Source organism: Sarcophilus harrisii, chromosome 4 (genome assembly GCF_902635505.1).
Source record: "Sarcophilus harrisii chromosome 4, mSarHar1.11, whole genome shotgun sequence".
Lineage (NCBI taxonomy): Eukaryota > Metazoa > Chordata > Mammalia > Dasyuromorphia > Dasyuridae > Sarcophilus > Sarcophilus harrisii.
The window spans coordinates 32,380,484-32,400,479 of NC_045429.1; the positions used below are offsets into that span (position 1 = coordinate 32,380,484).

Consider the following 19,996-nt stretch of genomic DNA (forward strand, 5'->3'; position numbering starts at 1 on the left):
CTCATAAAGCTCCAGTCCTAAGTTAAAAAATATACTGACATCTAATCTGCATTTCAGCTCACAGCTTCCCAACAGACTGTGAGCAATTTGAGCTATGCTATGCTCTTTGATGGTTAGCACAGTCCCAGACTCAAAGTAGGTACTTACTGAATATTTATTGATTGAGTGATTCAACTTATGAAATTACCCATATGTCCACTTCATAAGATGATAAGGAAAATCTTTTTTGTTGTTGTTTTAAACTTAAATCCTTAGGTTACTGAGAAAATACTGTCAAATCTCATTATAATTGATGAAGTAGACTTCAAAAATGGCAATCCCTGAGCGATTTTCATTTATTGATAATGAACTATTTGAACTATTTTAACCAATATTTGAGGGTCAGCTAGGTGGCAAAGTGGTGAGAGTACCCAGGTCAGAGTCAGGAAGACTCACCTTCCTGAGTTTAAATCTAGCCTCAAACATTTCCTAGCTGTATGACTCTGGGCAAATCACTTAACCCTGTTTACCTCAGTTTCCTCATGTGTAAAACGAACTGGACAAAGAAATGGAAAATCACTCTAGTATCTTTGCCAAGAAAAGCCTAAATGAGGTCTTGAAGAGTTGGACAAAATTCAAAACAACCGAACAATAAAAACCAACTATTTGATTTATTTTCATCTATATTTCCATTTACTTCTTCCAGGTTAGTTAACAGCAAGAGGTTTATCTAGACACCAGGCACTTTCCCAGGTTTTACTCTATTAAAATAACAAAGGTTTTGTTCTTCAGATGCAGAACAGCCTTTCTCCTGTTTTCTGCATCTCTTGTGGAGGCTGGGCTGTTGTGATCAGCCACTTTGTGCTCAGTAGCATAAATAACCTTTTGTAAAATGCTCACATGCCTCATCACTCAAGAATTTTGATGAATATATTTTCTACAGCTGGTGAGAAAAAGGACTCTAAGCACTCAAAGAAACTGCTTTGTCAGCTCAAAATATTTTTAAAACTGATTCAGAAAGAGGAAGGGAGAGGACGACAAAATGTCATCTTTTTGCAGAAGAACCTTATTTTCAAGTGTATCTTGCCAAGGTAACTTGGTGTGCATTTATATTTGTATCATATCTTTGTTAGCTTCCTTCAGCTGGACAGGGAATTGCACTATTTTTGAAAAGTTCCTAAGTCTATAAAAGCAGAACTATATGGCAGCAAAACACTTTCTCTGGAGTAAGACTCTGACACCATCTATGTGTCATTGGATGTCACTTGACTTCACTGGGACTCAGTTCCTTTATATTTTTTATTGCACTTAATAGTATTTTATTTTATTTTCTCTTCAATTACATGTAAAGACTTCCATGGACAATTCTAAGATGGCCATGAGGATGCAGTATGAGAGGTTATGTTGTTGAGTAGAAGAAGGATCAACTTGGAGTCAATGAAATGGGGTTGGAATCTCAGGGTTCTGATGGAGATGGAGAAATCTCTGGCTTCTCTGATTCTAGAAAGGGAATTGTAATTTGTACTACCTACTTTCTTAGGGAACAGGTAAGAAGAGTACTTTGTGTACTATGGAGCTTTCCATAAAAGCAATATTGGAGAAAAGAGAACAGGAAAAGGGAACGTATTCGCACCCAGAATGAAGAACCAAGAATTTTCCAACTCTTATTTTTCATGGTTTTCCTTCCAAGGAGAATGATCTTTGTACTAAAAAGAATAAGGGGGAAAATAGACCAATAGAGAATTGATAACCAGACTAAATAGGGAGATATCCTAAGAGAAGGTCTGATTTTTCTTCCTGAATTCACATTATCGGTCCCAAATGAACAAAGTCTTAGGGTAACAAGAAAAAGGATAGATATAGTTGCTGAGCCACTGTCAGAGGTCTCTGAAAGTTCAAAGAGAGTGGAAAAGAAACTTTGGCCTTGAGAAAGAGCAGAAGTCTCAATTTTTAGAAAAGTGAAGAAAATGAATGATAAATACTGACTAGGTTTGCCCTTCAGGAAATTAGGTGGGGCAGTAGAGTGCCAGACCTAGGATCAGGAAAACCCATGTCAAACCCAGTCTTGAACACTTACTAGTGGCAAGTCAATTAACTTATGCTTGCCTCAGTTTCCCCAGCTGTAAAATAGCTTCTACCTCCCAGGGTTGTTGTGAAGATCAAATAAAATAATATTTGTAACTCAATTAGCACAATGCATGGTACATAATAGCTACTTATACCTATTTCCTTCCTTCTTTTCTTCAAGTATATATTTTTCACTAGCAGCATATTTTACTATGTGGCATAGTAGAGAGAGTGTTGAACATATTCAAGAAGAGCTGTGTTCAAATTCATCTCTGTGACCAAGGATTCTTAAATTTTCTATGTGGGGACTTCTAAATATGGGTTTCTTTAATTTGATTGGGTTTTTTTTTTATATTTTGAAAACTATATTTCAATATAATTAATTTCCCTTGTAATCCCATGTATTAAAAACATTATTCTAAGAAGTGTTCTATACTAAACTCCTAAAAAGATTTTTGGAGAGCAATTTAGAATTATGCCCAAAGACTTATAAAACTGTATATTCTTTGACTCCCCTACTCTACCGTCGTTAGGTCTGTTTCCCAAGATGATGATGGGGAAAAAAAAAGGAAAATAACTTATATGTTCCTTTATTTTCCTTTTTTCATTTTGTCTTTTTTATTTCAATAAGATTTTGTTTTTCCAATTACATGTAAAGATACTTTTCAACATTCTTTTTTGTAAAATTCTGAGTTCCAGATTTTTTTTCTCCTTCCTTCCATTATCTCCTTTCTCCCTAAGACAGCAGGCAATCAATCTGATTTAGGCTATATATGTACAATACTTTTAAACATATTTCTACATTTGTCATGTTGTGAAAGAAAAATAAGAACAAAAGGGAAAAGGCATGAGGAAAATAGTATGAGATGAAAATATTATGCTTTTGATAGTTGTGGAAATGTGTGTAGAAGAACTATACATGTTTAACATACATTGGATTAATTGCCATCTAGGGAAGGGGATAGGAGGAAGGGAGGGAAAAGAATTGAAAGACAAGGTTTTGCAAGGGTGAATGTTGAAAATTATCTATGCATATGTTTTGAAAATAAAAAGCTTTAATAATGTAAAAATAGGAAAAAAGAAAGAAAATAATATGCTTTGATCTGCATTGTGTCCATCTGGATGTGGATAGCATTTTCTAGCCCAGGTCTCTTGGAATCATTTTGGATCACTATATTGCTGAGAAGAGCCAAGTCTATCTTAGTTGATCATCATATAATCTTGCTTTCTGCTCACTTCCCTCAACATCAGTTCATATAAATATTTGCAGGCTTTTCTGAAATCAGCCTGATAATCGATTCTTGAACAATAATCTTCCATTACATCTATATACCATAAGTTAGTCATTTCCAAGTTGATGGGTATCCACTCAATTTCCAATTCCTTGATACTACAAAAACTGCTACAAACCCTTTTGCACATACATGACATTTCTCCTCTTTCATGATCTCTTTGGGATACAGACACAATTGTGGCACTCCTGGATCAAAAGGGATGCACAGTTGGATAGCCCTTTGGGCAAAAAAAACTTGTATGTTCTAAAATATTTATGGCAGTTCTCTTTGTAGTGACAAAGAATTCAGAAATGAAGGGGATGCTCATGGCTGAATAAGTTGTGGAATATGATTATGATGGAATATTAAACAAAAATGATGAGCAGGATGCTTTCAGAAAAAAACAAAAAGACTTACATGAACTGATGTGGAATGAAATGAGCAGAACCAGCAATATGTTCCAAGAATTAACTGTGAATGACTAAGCTCTACTGAGTAATATGATCTTTCAAATCAATTATGAAAGGTTTATGAAGGAAAATGCTATCCACTTCCAGAAAAAGAACTGATATATGGAAATATGTATTGTTTGGTTTCACACACACACATACAACACATGTATAAAATGTTGACCTTCTCTAATATGGGATCGGGATGGATTTAGAACTTAGAACTCAAAATGTAAATTTTTTAAAAGTCTGTGACCAAAAAATAGAAATGTTCAAAAGCCTGCTCTAGGCTTTTCTACTAAATTAAAGGCAGGTTAATACACTAGCCTGTTATTAAAGGGAAGGTAAGTTATTAACTAGGTTGTTGGCACAGAGGAGAGTAATAGGACTGGAATCAGGAAGACTTCATTTTCATTTCATTTCAAATCGGGTCTGGGACACTTCCTAGCTGTATGAGCCTGGGAAAGTCATTTAACCTTATTTGCCTCAGTTTCTTCATCTGTAAAATGAGCTGGAGAAGGAAAGGGCCAACCACTCTAATAGCTTTGCCAAGAAAATCCCAAATGAGGTCACAAAGAATTAGACTAGAATGAAAAAACATAACAAGCTATTAATTAGCAATATTTTCATCTGAGGCAAATGGCACAATCGCCAGTGTGGTGTCGCACAATCGCCAGTGTGGTGTGAAACTCAAAAATAGAAACTAATCTCTGAAGCTGTATTTCAACTTAAAGAACCACAAATGAGCATCTCTGCCGTACTGTATTTTCACTTATTTTGTCAAACATTTCTCAGTTACCTTTTAATCTGTTTTCTGCTGCACTTAGGGGTTATGCTGGCAGTTCAGATCCTTTAAAACTCAAAGTATTAATTTTGACTTTGACACTTCTGAGACTACACAGAAATTTCTACCTTACTGGAAGGGCTCCAGTACAAAGTGGGCTGACACTGTCAAGGATGGAGACTGGCTAGAGAAGAGAGCATTGTTGATGGACAAGGCCATTGGCCACTAGAGATGGGGTAGACCCAGGAAGAAACACCCTCAGGGATGTGGATTTACCACCCTAGTGCAAATGACCTACCTAATTATGGCTCTGATTAAAGGGATGACAAATGACAAAGGAAGACATAATTGTAAAGAACTAATATGGTTTCATCAAGATTAGAAGATATCACACTATCCTTATGCTCTTTTTTTTTTGGGGGGGGGAGGGAAGATTTACCAGATTGGTGGATCAGGGAGATGTAAAAAGAAAAAATACACACACACATATATTTACCTGGTTTCCAACAAACCATTTGGCAAAGGTTTCCCTGCTATTCTTGGGGACAAAATGGAGAGATATGATCCAGACAACAGGATTGACAGCTAGGTAGATTCTGAAACTAATTTAAGTATTAGACCCTATGGAGTCATTAATTTTCTATCAGTAGATCTTTAAAGTAGTAATCCAGTAATCATTGATGGCCGGTACGTATTGAACATTGTTGCCACGCTTTGGATAAAGGCAGACATAGACTGCTTCTCTGATTTTACAGATAAAATAAAACAAGTATAGCTAACATATTAGATAAATCAGAATCCAAAGACCTTGTCAGGCTAGAATGTTAGGATTTAGTTCATGAAATGAAATCTAATAGGAGTGAACACAAAGCATTACACTTAAATTCAAAATAGCAATCTCACAAGTACAAAAGAGGACAAAAAGGACTTTAAAGCCATTTATTTGAAAACGATCTGGGGGTTTCAGTGGACTGTGGGCTCAATAGTTATGATATGGAAAATAAGTTAATGCAATTATTAATTAATACAATAAATATAGGAACATGGGAGTGTGAGCTCATTGATTGCAGGAACTTTTAAAAAATATTTTTGCTACTTGTTATATTCTCAGTGCTTAGTTCAGTGCCTGAAACATAGTAAGTAAGCACTTAATAAATGCTTGTTAATTGACCGATTAGGCACATATGTACTCTTACATCCAGTGATGGAAGCAAGCTTTTAGGAAGATCATTGATAAATTGGATCACTGAAGAGAAGTGACCAAGATGGAAGGAGGTTTACAACATTCAATTCAACTCTGCAAGTCAGACACTCTGCATTGGAGATACAGTGACAAAAATTAGACATCTTGTTTTCAAGGAACTTTTGTTATTCAGTTGTTTTTTTCAGTCAGGTCTTCGTGACCCCATTTGGCTTTTTCTTAGCAAAAAGACTGGAGTAGTTGGTCATTTTCTTCTCCAGCTTATTTTACAGATAAGGAAACTGAGGCAAAGAGGCTTAAGTGACTTGCCCAGGGACACAGAGCTAGGAAGTGTCTGAGGCTGGATTGAACTCATAAAGATGAGTCTTCTTGTTTCCAAGCCCAGTGTCTGATCCACTACGCTATCTAGCTGCTTACTTATCACATGAGGATTGGTTTTGAAATACGTGGATATGCAGAAACAAGCACACTGAGGTAATATGAGAGCCATCATCAAGCATTTAAAGAGCTATTATATGGGAGGGGAGTTAGATCCTGTTTTACTTTGCCTACAGGATATAACTAGAAACATTAGGTGAAAATTACAGGGAGGCAGATTTTGTTTTAGTATAAGAAAAAACTTAACAATAATTAGAAACTTATCCAGCAATGGAATGGAGAGCCTGTGTTTGGGAGTATTCAGGTCACTCTCACTGAAGTTTTTGAAGTTATAGTTGGGATTCATGCTTCGGGTTATTCTGGGCAGCCTGAAAATCTCCCTCTAATTCTAGGGTTTTATTATTTAATGAATATAGAATGAATATTATCATTGAAAAGTAAGAAGCAGCACATCATCAGTGAACACCTCATCAGTCAGCTGTGTTCATATGAATTAATAGATAATAAAACCAATGACTAATAGGAAAGAAGGATATCTTTGACACAGACAAGGAGGTGATTGTTTGCTCCAGCAATTGAACTACTCATAATGTGTCTGGATGTTCCATATTTTGAACTCCGAATGTCACTCAGAAACTGCTTCTCTTGAATGTAAACCGAGCTCTTCATTTTGCTCATAAGCCTTCAGTGGTTCTATTTTGCTTATGGGATGAGGTTCTAATCCCTCAAAATTTTCTACAGTCCCACCTTTCTTCCTTTCTTTCCCATTATTCTCCTTAGGCATTATATGGTCAGCAAAACTTCACTATTTGCCATTCCCTAAATGCTCCATATGCCTTTTTTTGTCCATTCTTATGTCTTTATTCACATTATCCTTTCCATCTAGAAAGTCCCAATGGCAACCAAATCTTACTCATGCTCCAAGGGCTAAATCAAATGCTACCTCCTTCCATGAAGTCAAGTAATGATCCTCCTCCAAATGGATGTGATCTCTAACTCCTGTTATATTTTATGTACACCACTCCAAAGACATTAATTATAATTTATTTTCCATTAAAGTTATTTTTGTGGATGTTTTATTCTTACCCCCATTCCTACTGGCTTTAGATGTTGCACATACAAGGTGTTTAATAGATGCTTGTTGAATTGAATGGAATTAATTTTTAATGGAATAATTCAAGAACTGATAGATATTTGGAGGCATGGATCCTGCCCTGAACCTCTCATATTACACCATCTTTTCTACCTCTCTATGTAGCCCAAGTTATCATAAATAAAGTCAAACTACATTGTCCTTAGAAAAAAATATGGCCAAACATTCATTTTGACATCTTATCTAAAATAAAACTCCACATATAAAGGACATTTTAGCACCACTTTTATATTCATTCAGTGAATTATGATTTTTTCCATCCAGCTATTGATCAGGCTGACCTATTTAGCTTACGAAACCTCACAAAATCAGATCTTTGTGATGAAAAATCAATTTCTCCTTTCACTAGTACAAAAATTATTTTTTGAATTCTGGTTAAAAAATTTATAATGGATTGTTTTATTTTCCTCACTATTTTCTCTGTATTTATTATTTGTCATGTTGTGTTCAAATATGGATCAGACAGTTTTCCCCTTAATTATAACTGGAGTAGGTTGCTATTTTCTTTCTAAAATTTGTGCTAACCACTATTGCAAACTATAGTACACATGACCAAAAAGAAAAGATAAAATATGTATTACATTATAATGTGCTCTTTGGAGCAGACAGACACCTTTCAGGGGCTCAGTTTCCTCAGTTATTAAAAGGGTGAGTTGGACAAAGATGATGGCTGATATGTCATCCAGTTTTAATTTTCTATGAACTATTGATATGTTTATTTGATGTTATTAGTTAACAGTGATATTGTTATCAATATCAGCTTATTGACGTTATTAGTTAAAAGTGTTTGTGGTAAGGTTGATGCCCATTGATGGGGAAATGGCTGAACTGTGGTACATGAATGTAATGAAATATTACTGTGCTGTAAGAAAGGATGAGTGTAATGAATACAGAGAAGATAGAAAGATCTATAGGAATTGATACAGATTAACTTAAGCAGAGACAAGAACATAATATGTACAATGATCACAACAATGTAAATAGAAAGAATAACAATGGCAAATGCAACAAAATTATAAAGACCAAGAAGGACTCTAATGAAGAGATATGAGAAGGCAACCCCAACCCAGTCCATCAGGGAGGTGGGCAGTCCATTCATGGCAGGTGTTACTTATGGCACAGATTTTCAGTCTTTTTCACTGTATCCATCAATTGCATTGATTTTTTCTCTTTTGAAAATATTATTTGTTATAGGGAACAGGTCTGTGGAAGGGGGAAGAGGAAGGATACTGGGAATAACTATGACAATGTAAAAAACAGCATAAATAAAAACTTATTTTAAAAAGTCTTTGAGATTCCTGTGTACTTTCATGTTCCCCCTTCCTCTCCCAACATGAAGCTTCCTTAAAAGCAGTAGCCATAGGTGGACAGAATCCAACCCTGGAGTCAAAAGGATCTGGGTTCAAATCTAGCCTCAGACACTTGACACTAGTTGTGTGACCTCAGAGGAGCCACTTAACCCCAGCTGCCACAAAATTTTTTAAAAAATAGCCTCTTGTATCTTCTTTTATCTGTAACTTTTAAAAGTCTTTTATTTCCTGGCCCCTATGACTTAAGTGCATTTTGTGTCTAGTGTTCATTTTATAAGTATTGTTGACTGATTCTTCATCATCATTGTCTTCTTCTTTATTCTGGACCTGTGATTTCAATGGTATATGGAATCTCTCTCAGATTTATTCATTTGTCTATATCTTATAGTTGGGGAAAAGTACTCAGAAGTGGCTTCCCCAAGGTCACACGGCAGACGGGTGCCAGAGGAAGGATTTGAATTCAGGTCTTTGTGATTCTAACACTCTTATCTACTATGCCATCTTCTGACAGCTCGCCTCTTGGTATATGGAAATATGGCCTAAGTTCTTTGCAGTTGCTATTGGAAACAGATCTGTGCCGTTAAAATATAAACTTCAGTGGCTGGGAGGGGCATATCTGAACGAAACCCCTCCATTTAGGCCCTTTTAGGAAAAGGGCAGATCAGTGCAAGCCCCAGGGACAACAACAACCTATTAGAGAGGGCTCTGGCAAATGTCCTGACTTGAAAATGAGAGGTCATCCCATAAAAGGTGGATGGAATCTTTAATGAAAGGAAGGGAAGGGGTTTTACCAGAACTCAGGAAAGCCGTGTAACAGCAGCAGAAGCGGCTTGCCCCTCTCTCCGGCAGCTACATAATGAAACCTTAGCCCTGAATCCTGCAGGGGAAGAAGACATTGCATTTGGGATTTCAGTGATGTTTTGAAATACCAAAATAATACTTAGTCTTTACATTTGATTTTTAAAATACTCATTTGTCTTATTCTGTGACATCAACAAGAAATAACCAGAGCCAAGACTTATCAGTGAGGTACATTCTTCACAGTAACTTTCCTCCCTGCACCACTCTACAGGCAGATCACTCATTGGGAAGCAGGGTCACTTTTATGACTTTCATCCCACTGAAGTGTCACGTTTCATCAGTTCAGGCTCTGCAAGGCAGGGGAAGGACTCCAGTCTGACCGTCTTCCCTGTCTTGTTTACCTCCTCACCACATATTTTGCTCAGCAAACTAGTCAGTATCTATGCCATCAGTTACATAATTCACACCTCTCCTCCCTCCCTCTTTTAGGTCTTTGCTTCCCACATTTTTTTTCCGGTTGGATGCTGTTTGTATGGTTCTCTAGGCTGTCTATTTCCTGCTCCTCTTGGGCATTTTGGTAATTCTTCCTGACAGTGGAATGCTCTGAGAGTTCCACGTTTCACTTCATAGGTAAGTGTCGTGACAAGGAGAAGAAAAATTACAGGAACAGGGGAGAGACAGAGACAGAGACATAGAAAGAGAGAGACAGAGACAGAGACAGAGAAACAGAGAAAGAGATACAGAGACTGAGGGACAGAGACCACAGAGACAGAGTCAGAGAGACAGAGACAGAGATAGACATAGAGATAAAGTGAGACAGAGACAAAAAGAAAGAGACACAGAGAGACACAGACACAGAGAGACTTAGAGACACACAGAGACAGAGACAAAGAAAGACAGAGACAGAGGGACACAGAGAGAGAGAGAGAGAGCCAGAGCCAGAGCCAGAGATGGGAAAAAGCTAGAGATAAAGAAAGATGGAGTAATAGAAAGGAAATAGATGAGCAATTTAATAGGAATGCAATAGAACAGAAAGAAAATAGAGATTAATAAAATAAGAAATAGAAATAGGAAGGAAAGCAAATGAATGCACAAGGAGGAATGAAAGCTAGCAGAGGCTGGAAGGCCCGAGGCCAGAAGTTAGAATCTGGAGTTTGTGTCCAGTACCCAGGTACTCAAAGAAAAAGACCCCCCCCCCCAATTTCCACTGCCAACTGTGGTCTGACTTTTGCCTTGAGGTTACAAGGGGCACCTACCCTGGAACCTCTGAGGGGCTTAATGGTTCCGAGTCCGTTGGGAAAGTCTCCCCACTCCCGTGGGACAGTTAAGCACATCGGGTCCCACCATCCCCTGGCCCAGCCTCTGCCCCTAACCGGCCACTTTCCCTCCCACTAGAGGACTCGCTTCTCTTGGAGCCCGAACAGCCAAAGGTCACTAAGCCTCGGGGCTCCCGACTCCAAAAAAGCTGGGGAGCAGAGCCGGGCCCACGTGACAGCGAGTAACGCAAGAGCCAGACCGCTTGGTGCAGTGTGCCCGGCTCTGCCCCCGCGTGCCACCGCCCTGAAACAGGGGGCCCGGGGGCTGGTATCTATCTTCGAGGCAATCCGGAAGCACCGGAGGGAAAGGCTTACGTTTTATTCCAGTCCTCCTTAAGTTTGCTGCATCGATTCCCCCGCCCTCCCGCCCCCCCACCATATGTACCGTGTGTGAATCATTTGCTAATAATTTCTAGGGCATCCGGGGATGCACAGTTCCCGGCTCTTCTCATTTTCACTGCTGTTTGGCACCTCAAATTTCCCCCGAATTACTCTTTACTTTTTCATTCCGTGCATTTTTACCACTTGGGTCTCATACTCGGTCCCTTACAGTTGATAGATTCTGAGGACAAAAAGATGACTGGAGGATATTGTGTGTATATGTTGGGGAGGGGGGTGACAATGGAGGATAGGATTCCTATTAAAGAAATCCTAATCTCCTCCCCTGCCAACTTCCTTCAAAATCCAACTTTCAATATAGACTGCTATTTGTCAGATTTAAGTAAGTGTGCGGATGTGCCCCCCTTCTCCATCCATCTGTCTCTCTCTCTCTCTCTCCCCCTCTTTCTGTATCTCTCCCTCCTCCCTCTCTTTCCCTCCTCTCTTCTCTCCCTCCTCCCTCTCTCTCTCTCTCTCTCTCTCTCTCTCTCTCTCTTTGCCTCCCTCCTCCTCTCCCTTCCTCCCTTTCTTTTTTCTCTCCTCTTTCTCCTTTTCGTCTCTCGTTTCTCCCTCTCTCTGTTTTTCTCTCTCTCTCTCTGTTTCTTTCTCTCTGTCTCCTCCGTCTCTCTCCCTCCCCTTCTCTCTCCCTCTCTGTCTTTCTTTGTCTGTCTCGTCTGTCTGTCTCTCTGTCCACACCGCGCGCCACACCAAGCACACACCGGTGAGCCTAACCCCAAGTCTTGCTTCCTCGCACCGTCTTTCCGTTCCGAGCCCCCATCTGAACTCTCGCTGTCCACGGCGAGCCCTCCCTCCCCCCATGCTGACGATCCACCCTCCCCGCCCGCGGGGGTGGGCACGGCTCTGTTTGGCACCAAACTGCCCCCGGATCACGAAGGCCCTGGGGCTCTCGGGGCCCTCGTGCCCCCCCCCTCCCTCCCTCCGGGGCTGCGTTGCGCTGCCGGCCGTGGCCCGGGCAGCCTCGGCCTTTACCTTAATCCGCACGTAGCAGTGGGTTCCCAAGGAGGGGTCGTTCAAGCAGGCTGGGGGGTTCTCCCTCACGAGCCGCTGGAAGGTCTGGCCGGGTCCCCTCCCGATGCTCCACAAAAGTTTCAGCAGGTGAATGGAGGCGCAGAGCCCGCAATAGCCATACACCAGGGTCCAGAAGAGCAGAGCCCGGACAGCGCCGGTCAGTCGCGCGGTCAGCAGCGGCCAGTAATCCCGGAGCCTCGCCATCGCCATCGGAGGGACGGCTCCGGGGCCGCCGGCCGCTCAGCCCCCTTTGCCGGCGCGGTGGGGCGGGCGTCCTCGGCCCCTGCGCCCGGTACCCCGCACCTTGCGCCGGCTCCTCGCACCCCCCAGCCCTGCCCCGGAGCCCAGACTCGGGGCGGACTGCGGCCGAGCGGAGCAGGAAGACGGGCTGCGCCGCGGGGACCCCCCCCCCCTCCTCACCCTCCGCAGAGCCTCCGCCGCGGAGCTCCCCAGGAGCCGAGCCAGCTCGCTGGTACCTAGCCTCCGCGTCGCTCGGAAGGGCTCCCGTGGGCCCCGCCCGCTCCGCCGCGTTGGCGAGAAGGCTTCACCCCGCTAAAAAGGAAAACAAACGAGGCTGGCCTTCCAGGTTCTTCCCATTAGGCGGGGCTTGTAAATAAAAGCCGGGAGCGAGTTGTGGCAGAGGATCGTGATGGAATACTGTTGTGCGGAAGAAACGAGGCGCAGGATGGTTTCGGAAAAACACCCCGACACTGGACTGAACTGATCCAAAGTGAAGAGGACGGACCCCGGAGCACCTCCGTTGTACGCAGCAGCCACGACGTCTTCGGGCGACGAGCCCCTGAGAATGACCTGGCTCCTCTGAGCGACCCAACGATCCAAGCCCATGCGGGAGAACTCAGCGGCAGGAACGCCGTCCACCCCCAGAGAAAGAACAGATGGACTCTGAGGACAGTGCCAAAGAGAACTTTTGGAAACTTTTTTCTTTCCCTTTTTCTTTTAGTCTATTTTCTTTTGCAGCACAGCTAATAAGGAAGTATGTTTTGAATGACTTCACTTGTATAACAAATTGCTTGCCCCCTTTGAGAGGGAGAAGATTTGGAAGTCAAAATTTTAAAAAAATGTTAAAAAAAAAAACAAATTTTTTTTGTATCTAATTGAGAAAAATAAGATTTAAAAAATTAAGCTTAAAAAAAGAGAGAGACTAGATACATTTTTCCCCCCTAAGGAGCAGTTTTAACTACAATTAAGTGACTAGTAATTCTACTGTCAATATTTACTATCAATATTTATTTCAGCAATTGCACTGCTAATAATGTTCAGTTTTGAGTCCAAACTAGAGGTAAATTCTTGAAGATGATGAATTCCTCCAGATTCTCTTGTTTACAAATGATATTGTGCTGGTTGCATCAATTGCAGAGTCTCTGAATACAAGCCAGAAGAGTTCAAGAATTTAGATTATCTACAAAGGAAAAACCAAATGGATAAAAAATATTTATTGTCCAGATTGTGATAAGAAGTTGGGTGGACAACCCATAGAGCTATTCTGGCAGCACACACTTACTGGACACTATTAATGGATATTGAATTGGGTCCAAAATTGAATGGGGGGGGGGGGGAATGAATTGAATTTCCTTTAGAGAAAATGTGTTTCTGTGGGAAAGGCCTTCTCTTGCCATAGGCAAATTGCCTACTGTTCCATTTCATAGAGTTCTAAGAGAATGTTAGGAACTGGAGACTGGCAAATGAACTTAGTAAAAAAAAAAAAAAATTATATATATATATAGTCTTGAAGATTGTTTTCCAACAATATCTCTCCCATTTACACATCAAACTCATTCCTTATTCCTTGAAGGATTTAACAGAGAACAGTAAGGCATGAGACAAGGAGAGGCATACTTATCAAAGATATTCACCATTATTCAGGGGAGAATTTCTCAAAAGCCCAGCCAAGAGAATAAAACCAGGTTCTTGTCTCTGAGAATTGGTTCAAAATGGAGCAAAGGATGAGTCACAATCACACCTCAGCTTCCTTTTCTCCTTCCTTTACTCCCTCAACCAATCAAAATGCTCAAAAAAACCCCCATTTTCCCCAAAAACATGCAAGTGGAATTTGTAGGTTAACATGTTGTTTTCCACAAGTTCCCATCTTGGGGATCCTGAAAAGTGAGGAGAAATCCCTATCACAGATACTATACAAAAGAAGAAACTTGGAAAGCCATCTTTAAAGAAGTTTCCCACCACTACAATCAAGACATAGATTTGGAGTACCACAATATCCTTCCCAAAGTTGGTAAACTGCAAAGAATATCCTTTAATTGGACACATGAAATCTTATTCACGAATTTTCTCCTTTCTATAGTTTACCACATAAGCACTCATTTGGAAATAGAAGTTTTTGAATGTCCAAAAGGAAGACTTGAAGTGGGGGGGAGAAGTTAATCATCTCATTGTAAAACTTTCACAAATAAATCACCCTCACCATCTTTCTAACATCCTGTGCTTGAAATTCATAGAATATCATGTTTCAAAAGACCTGAAGTTATAATTGACCAAAGTGAAGAATGGCTTATGAGTAAATTGCAAAACATTACCAGTGAAGAATTATGCAGAAGCAGTGTAAAAAGAAGCATTGGAGAGATTTATGCTCGAAAAAAAAAAAAAAAAAAAAGAGGTAGGCTGCTCAAATAGTAAGAACAAAAGATAAACATGTTTCTGCTGGAATGAATGCAGTATCAAAGATCTATCCTCCTTGTGATCCCATTTTATAATTTTAAGTGAAGAAAACCAGAAGCTGGGGAAGACTAACTTTGAAAACCACATTTTAATGTCAGTATATACTTAAAGAAAGTCAAGCAGTGTATAATAAAACTAACTTCATGTGTGGTTTTCCATTTGTTCTGTTGTGAGGCTGACAACTTTGTGCAATTCTGATTCTCTTAAATCCAATTCATTCAAGAGTCAAAACATCACCCCGAGATATCATTGGGTAAAAATCAGAATTAACTTTAAAAATAATTTATGTGAGAAGAGAGACACAAATAGGACAAGGATGAGTACATATGGATGAGTTGCAATGTGCACTGTTCAAGGGAAGATGCACATTAATGAGATCACAGATCCATCAAGATATCAAAGAAAGCAGGACACAGCCAGATTATGAAAGAATTGGAAGCATATGTGCCAGGAACTATACTAAACTCTGAATAAATTAAGAAAACAAACGGTTTTCAAGGAGCTCATAATTTTAATGGGGGAGGCAACATAAATACAATTAGGTATAAACAAGTTATATACAGGATAAATTGCAAACAATCAATAGAGGGAAGGCACTAGAATAAAGACAAATTGGTAAAGCTTTCCCTGGAAGGTGAGATTTTAGCTGGTACCTCTAGGAAGTGAGGAGATGGAGATAAGATAAAAGAACAGTCTAGGCACTAGGGACCACTGGGCAAAATGTACAGTTTGAGAACCAGGAAGTGGAAGTTTTGTGTTCAAAGAGTAAGTCATTGATACTGGTTCACAGGATACACTATTGGGGTGGGGATGACATAAGATGTGAAAACACTGGAGCTGTAGGGGGTAGGCAGGTTATCCATCATGACCTGAAAAAAATGCATTTATTATTTCTGCCTTTGATTTTGAGATCTTTACGCCCTAATATATGTCAATTTTTATATAGGTTCCATGAACTGCTGAGCAAAAAGCTTATTCCTGTCTGTCTCCATTCAATTTTCTCCAAAGATCTATCATACTTAACTTTTTAAAAATTCTATTTACCTCCTTAACTTATTTCTTATTTATTTTGTGGTTCAATTTATCTAGTTCTGAGAGAGCATGGCTGAGATCCCCCACTAGTATAGTTTTGCTGTCTATTTCTTCTTGCATCTCTCTTAACTTCTCCTCTAGGAATTTGGATGCTCTACCATTTGGTGCATATATGTTTAGTATTGATAATTCTTCTATGGTACCCTTTAGCAATATAGTTTCCTTCCTTATCTCTTTTAATTCATTTTGCTTGATTTGAGATCAGAATCACTACCCCTGGTTTTTTTTTTTTTTTTTTTTACTTCATCTGAAGCATAATAGATTCTGTTCCAGCCTTTTACCTTTACTCTGTATATATCATTCTGTTTTAAATGTATCTCTTGTAAACAATATATTGTAGGATTCTGGCTTTTAATCTAGTCTGCTATTAGCTTCCATTTTATGGAAGAATTCATCCCATTCACAGTTAAAATGACTCATTCTGTACTTCACATCATCTTATTTACCCCGTTATGCTTTTCTCTTTCCTTTCCCTCTTTCCCTCCTCCGCAGTCAGCTCTCCCCCTTTACAATTCCTCCTCTTTTTTATATCTTTCCCCTACTACTTCTGTTTTCCCTTCTATTAGCTTCCCTTTTTTCTTTCCCCTTTCCTCTCCCACTTCTCTATAAGGTGAGACAAATTTCTCTGTGAAAATATGGCTAGTATTTCCTCTTTAAGCCAAATCTGACGAGAGTAAGATTCACAAATTGTTCATTCCCCTTTCCTCCTTTCCCTCAATTATAATAGGGTTTTTTTTATTGCTTCATGAGATGTAATTTCCCTCATTTTATCTCCATTTTCCTGTTTCTCCAGTGCAGTCCCCTTTCCACCTCTAGTTTCTTTTTTATATTATCACAATAAAACCACATTATACCTGCACTCTCTAAGTATACCCATAACAGAAATAAAATTCTCAAGAGTTCTTTCCTTTTTATCTTTTTATGCTTCTTTTGAGTTCTGTATTTGGAGATCAAATTTTTGTGTTCAGCTCTGGTCTTTTCATCAGGAATAAATGAAATTCACCTGTATCATTGAACATTCATCTTCTTCCCTGTGAAAGATAATGCTCAGTTTAGCTGGATAGTTGATTCTTGGCTGTAATCCAAGTTCCTTTGCCTTTCAGAATAACAGATTCCAGGCCTTTTGATACTTTAAAGTAAAAGCTGTTAGGTCCAGGGTAATCCTGATTGTGGCTCCTCAATATTTGAATTGTTTCTTTCTGGCTGCTTGCAATACTTTTTCCTTGGTCCAATAATTCTGAAATCTAACTACAATATTCTTTGGAATTTTCATTTTGGGGTCTCTTTCAGGAGATAATCAGTGAATTCTTTCAATGTCTATTTTACCTTCTGATTCTAGGACATCAGGGCAGTTTTCCTTGATAATTTCCTGAAAGATAATGTCTAGGCTCTTTTTTTCATCTTGATTTTTAGAAAATCCAGTAATCCTTAGATTATCTCTCCTAGATCTATTTTCCAGGTCAGTTGTTTTTCCAATGAGGTATTTCACATTTTCTTTCTTTCTTTCTTTCGGTTTTTTTTTTTTTTTTTTGGTTTTGTTTGACCTATTCTTGATTTCTCATTGAATCATTCTTTTCCATTTGCTCAGTTCTAATTTTTAGTGAATTATTTTCTTCAGTTACTTTTTTAGCTCCTTTTGTATTTGGTTAATTGAATTTTTAAATGTTCTGTTCTATGGATTTTTTCTTCCCATTTCACAAATTCTGTTTTTCAAGGAATTGTTCTCTTTTTCCATTTTGTCAAATCTATTTTGTAAGGAGTTATACGCTTTTTCCATTTCATTAAATCTATTTTGTAAGAAGTTTTGATGGGAATGGGCTTAAGGGGACTTTCCAGAGTCAGTTACAGAGAACAATGACTGGTCTTATTTTAGAAAACATTTTGCAGGGGTGATCAATCAAACCAGCAGAGAACAGGAATGGGAAGGGGCATTCTTCTACTTGTTATTTTGATTGATAGTGTGAGGAGGCCAAGTTCAGGTTCTCATGAGAAACCAAGAGTCTTTTTAGGTTCAACAATCCCTATGCCTTTTAAAAAAAATTATTTTATTATAGTTTTTATTTATAAGACATATATATGCATGGGTAATTTTTCAACATTGACGTTGCAAAATCTTCTGTTCCAACTTTTCCTCTCCTTCCCCCCACCTCCTCCTCTAGATGGCAGGATGACCAATGCATATTAAATACGTTAAATACAATATCTGTATACATATTTATACAGTTATCTTGCTGCACAAAAAAATCAAACAATCCCTACTCTTTTTTGGGAAAGATTCAAATCCTAGAATCTTCTTCTATATAAGTTAAAGGCTGCATAACCATTATCTTAATGAATTCAGCTTGACACTGAACAAATGTAGTAAGGTTTGAAAGTATACAAGGACCAATTGTTATCAGGATGAAGAGTAGGAATGGGCCCAACAAGGACATAATAAGGGTAATTAACCGGGGGAGGAATTGAAGAGGGACTAGTACAGTTCTGTCCTGCCATCTGTTCTTTGGGGACTCCAAGTCTTTGAGGACTAGAGCCAAACTTTCTCTGATCACCCCAGAATTGTTGGCAAAACCAACATTCTTCTTTCAGGGTGGCACAAAGTTCACCCTACTTTTGATGAGAGCTGCAGTCATCAGGGCCATGGTGCTAGCCAGACCCTATCCCACAAAAAAGGAAAGGAGCTCGGTGTTGTTCAGGGAAGGAAAAATGGATGCTGAGCCGGCCCCATCCGTCTCACCTGGGAGAAGAGACAGTCACAGAAACAGAGCCACAAGGATACAGAAAGGGTCTGGGTTGCTGTGAAGAGTCCCAGTATAAATGCATTGCACTAGATCATAACACCATGCAAACCAGGAATTCTTGGGAGCTCGGTACCAGACCGTGTCATTGGGAATGGGTGTGTTCTGTATCACAATTAATGGGCTGGGGATCTGACGAATCTGACGATGATGTGATTAAACAAGTGCTTGTCCCCTGAATGTCTCAGAGTAATTTTGGGTTGGTCCCATCCACATGTTGACTGAGTCTGAGTTCCAGTCATCTGGTCTGCTAAGGCTAAGCCAGTAAAATAGGGAGGTTGGGAATCAAAACAAATCCAACAGTCACTCACCAGTCAAGGATCAGTATAATTAAGAGTGAGATGGACACTGGAAAGAATGTTTACAAAAGAGCAGAGATGTCAGGGTTATTAGGCTTTTGAACCTTGTGCGAGGTTAAAACTTCAATTCAGGGAGAGGAAATTGGTTTTCAATAGACCTAACACTAGGTCCTATGGGTTCCTTATCAAGTTTTGGGTTTAGGATGACAGCAGCTGGTGCTGGTTCTGCCATCCACAGTGCCAAAGAGCCTATGGGCAATGGCTGGCGGGATTAGACCTGACAATCTATGAGACATCCAGAAGTTTGAGAAGCTGATCCAAAAGGACAAGTTATATTCCAATAAGTGTCAAGAGGATGCCCAGGGGCAAAGATAAGGGATCTCTTGGGATATGGGCCTTATTGGTGAGCAGTGGATCCCCATACCTGAAGTGGGGCAATGAATTCAATCTGATGTACAGGGCAATTTAGTGCTCCCATCCTACCTCATAGGCACACTGAACTGCAGAGGGGTAATTTTTGTCAGTAGCTCATCCCTCCACATCTGGGACCCAAAGAGTCGGACCCTGCCAAAACATTCCCTCTTTCCTAACCTCCACTGGGCAATCGACATGACTCAGGGCTTTTAAGCTAAAGGCTTGGCCCTGTTCGGCCCTCTCATTGTTAGATAAGTTGGGATCATACCTAGGAATTGCACGACCACCTGGCCCTCTGATCCAAGAATCCATAAACAGGCATAAAGTAAATTTATAGTCATAAGGAGTAGAATGCAGGAAACTTGGAGAGAATAGATACTGCTTGAAATCTTTAAGGATATCCCCAAGGAGTGACACTGAATTCACATCCTTGGAGAATTGGTGGGAGGGATCCGTGTGAAAAAGTCATAGCCCCGGTACAAACAAAAAGGGAAATCACAAGCAGGATGAGAAAGACAAGAATTAAAGGACCAGCCCACCCAACAGCTTTCCACAACAATTTTCCATAAACACACAGAGTCAA

General features: G+C 39.7%; 1 protein-coding gene and 1 long non-coding RNA gene across 3 annotated transcripts in view; one reads left to right on the forward strand and one right to left on the reverse strand.

Moving 5' to 3' along the window:
- The window catches only part of EPHX4 (epoxide hydrolase 4), a 32,280-nt gene extending 19,331 nt beyond the window's left edge, over positions 1–12,949 (reverse strand). The window contains exons 1-2 of one of the 2 annotated variants that reach the window (XM_003767230.4): positions 12,081–12,949; positions 9,387–9,472 (exon numbers count right to left, since the gene is read on the reverse strand). In XM_003767230.4, the coding sequence (XP_003767278.3) occupies positions 9,387–9,472; positions 12,081–12,329 (335 nt within the window). In that variant the 5' untranslated portion in view covers positions 12,330–12,949. Of the gene's footprint in view, positions 1–9,386; positions 9,473–10,652; positions 10,876–12,080 lie in introns of those variants that run through there. The other variant, XM_031969331.1, reaches the window with a different exon arrangement.
- Positions 1–18,869, forward strand: part of LOC116423776 — a 71,733-nt gene extending 52,864 nt beyond the window's left edge. Inside the window, exon 3 of the long non-coding RNA XR_004234298.1 lies at positions 18,492–18,869. This is a non-coding gene — a long non-coding RNA (uncharacterized LOC116423776). The remainder of the gene's footprint in view (positions 1–18,491) is intronic.
- The last annotated feature ends 1,127 nt before the right edge of the window (positions 18,870–19,996 follow it).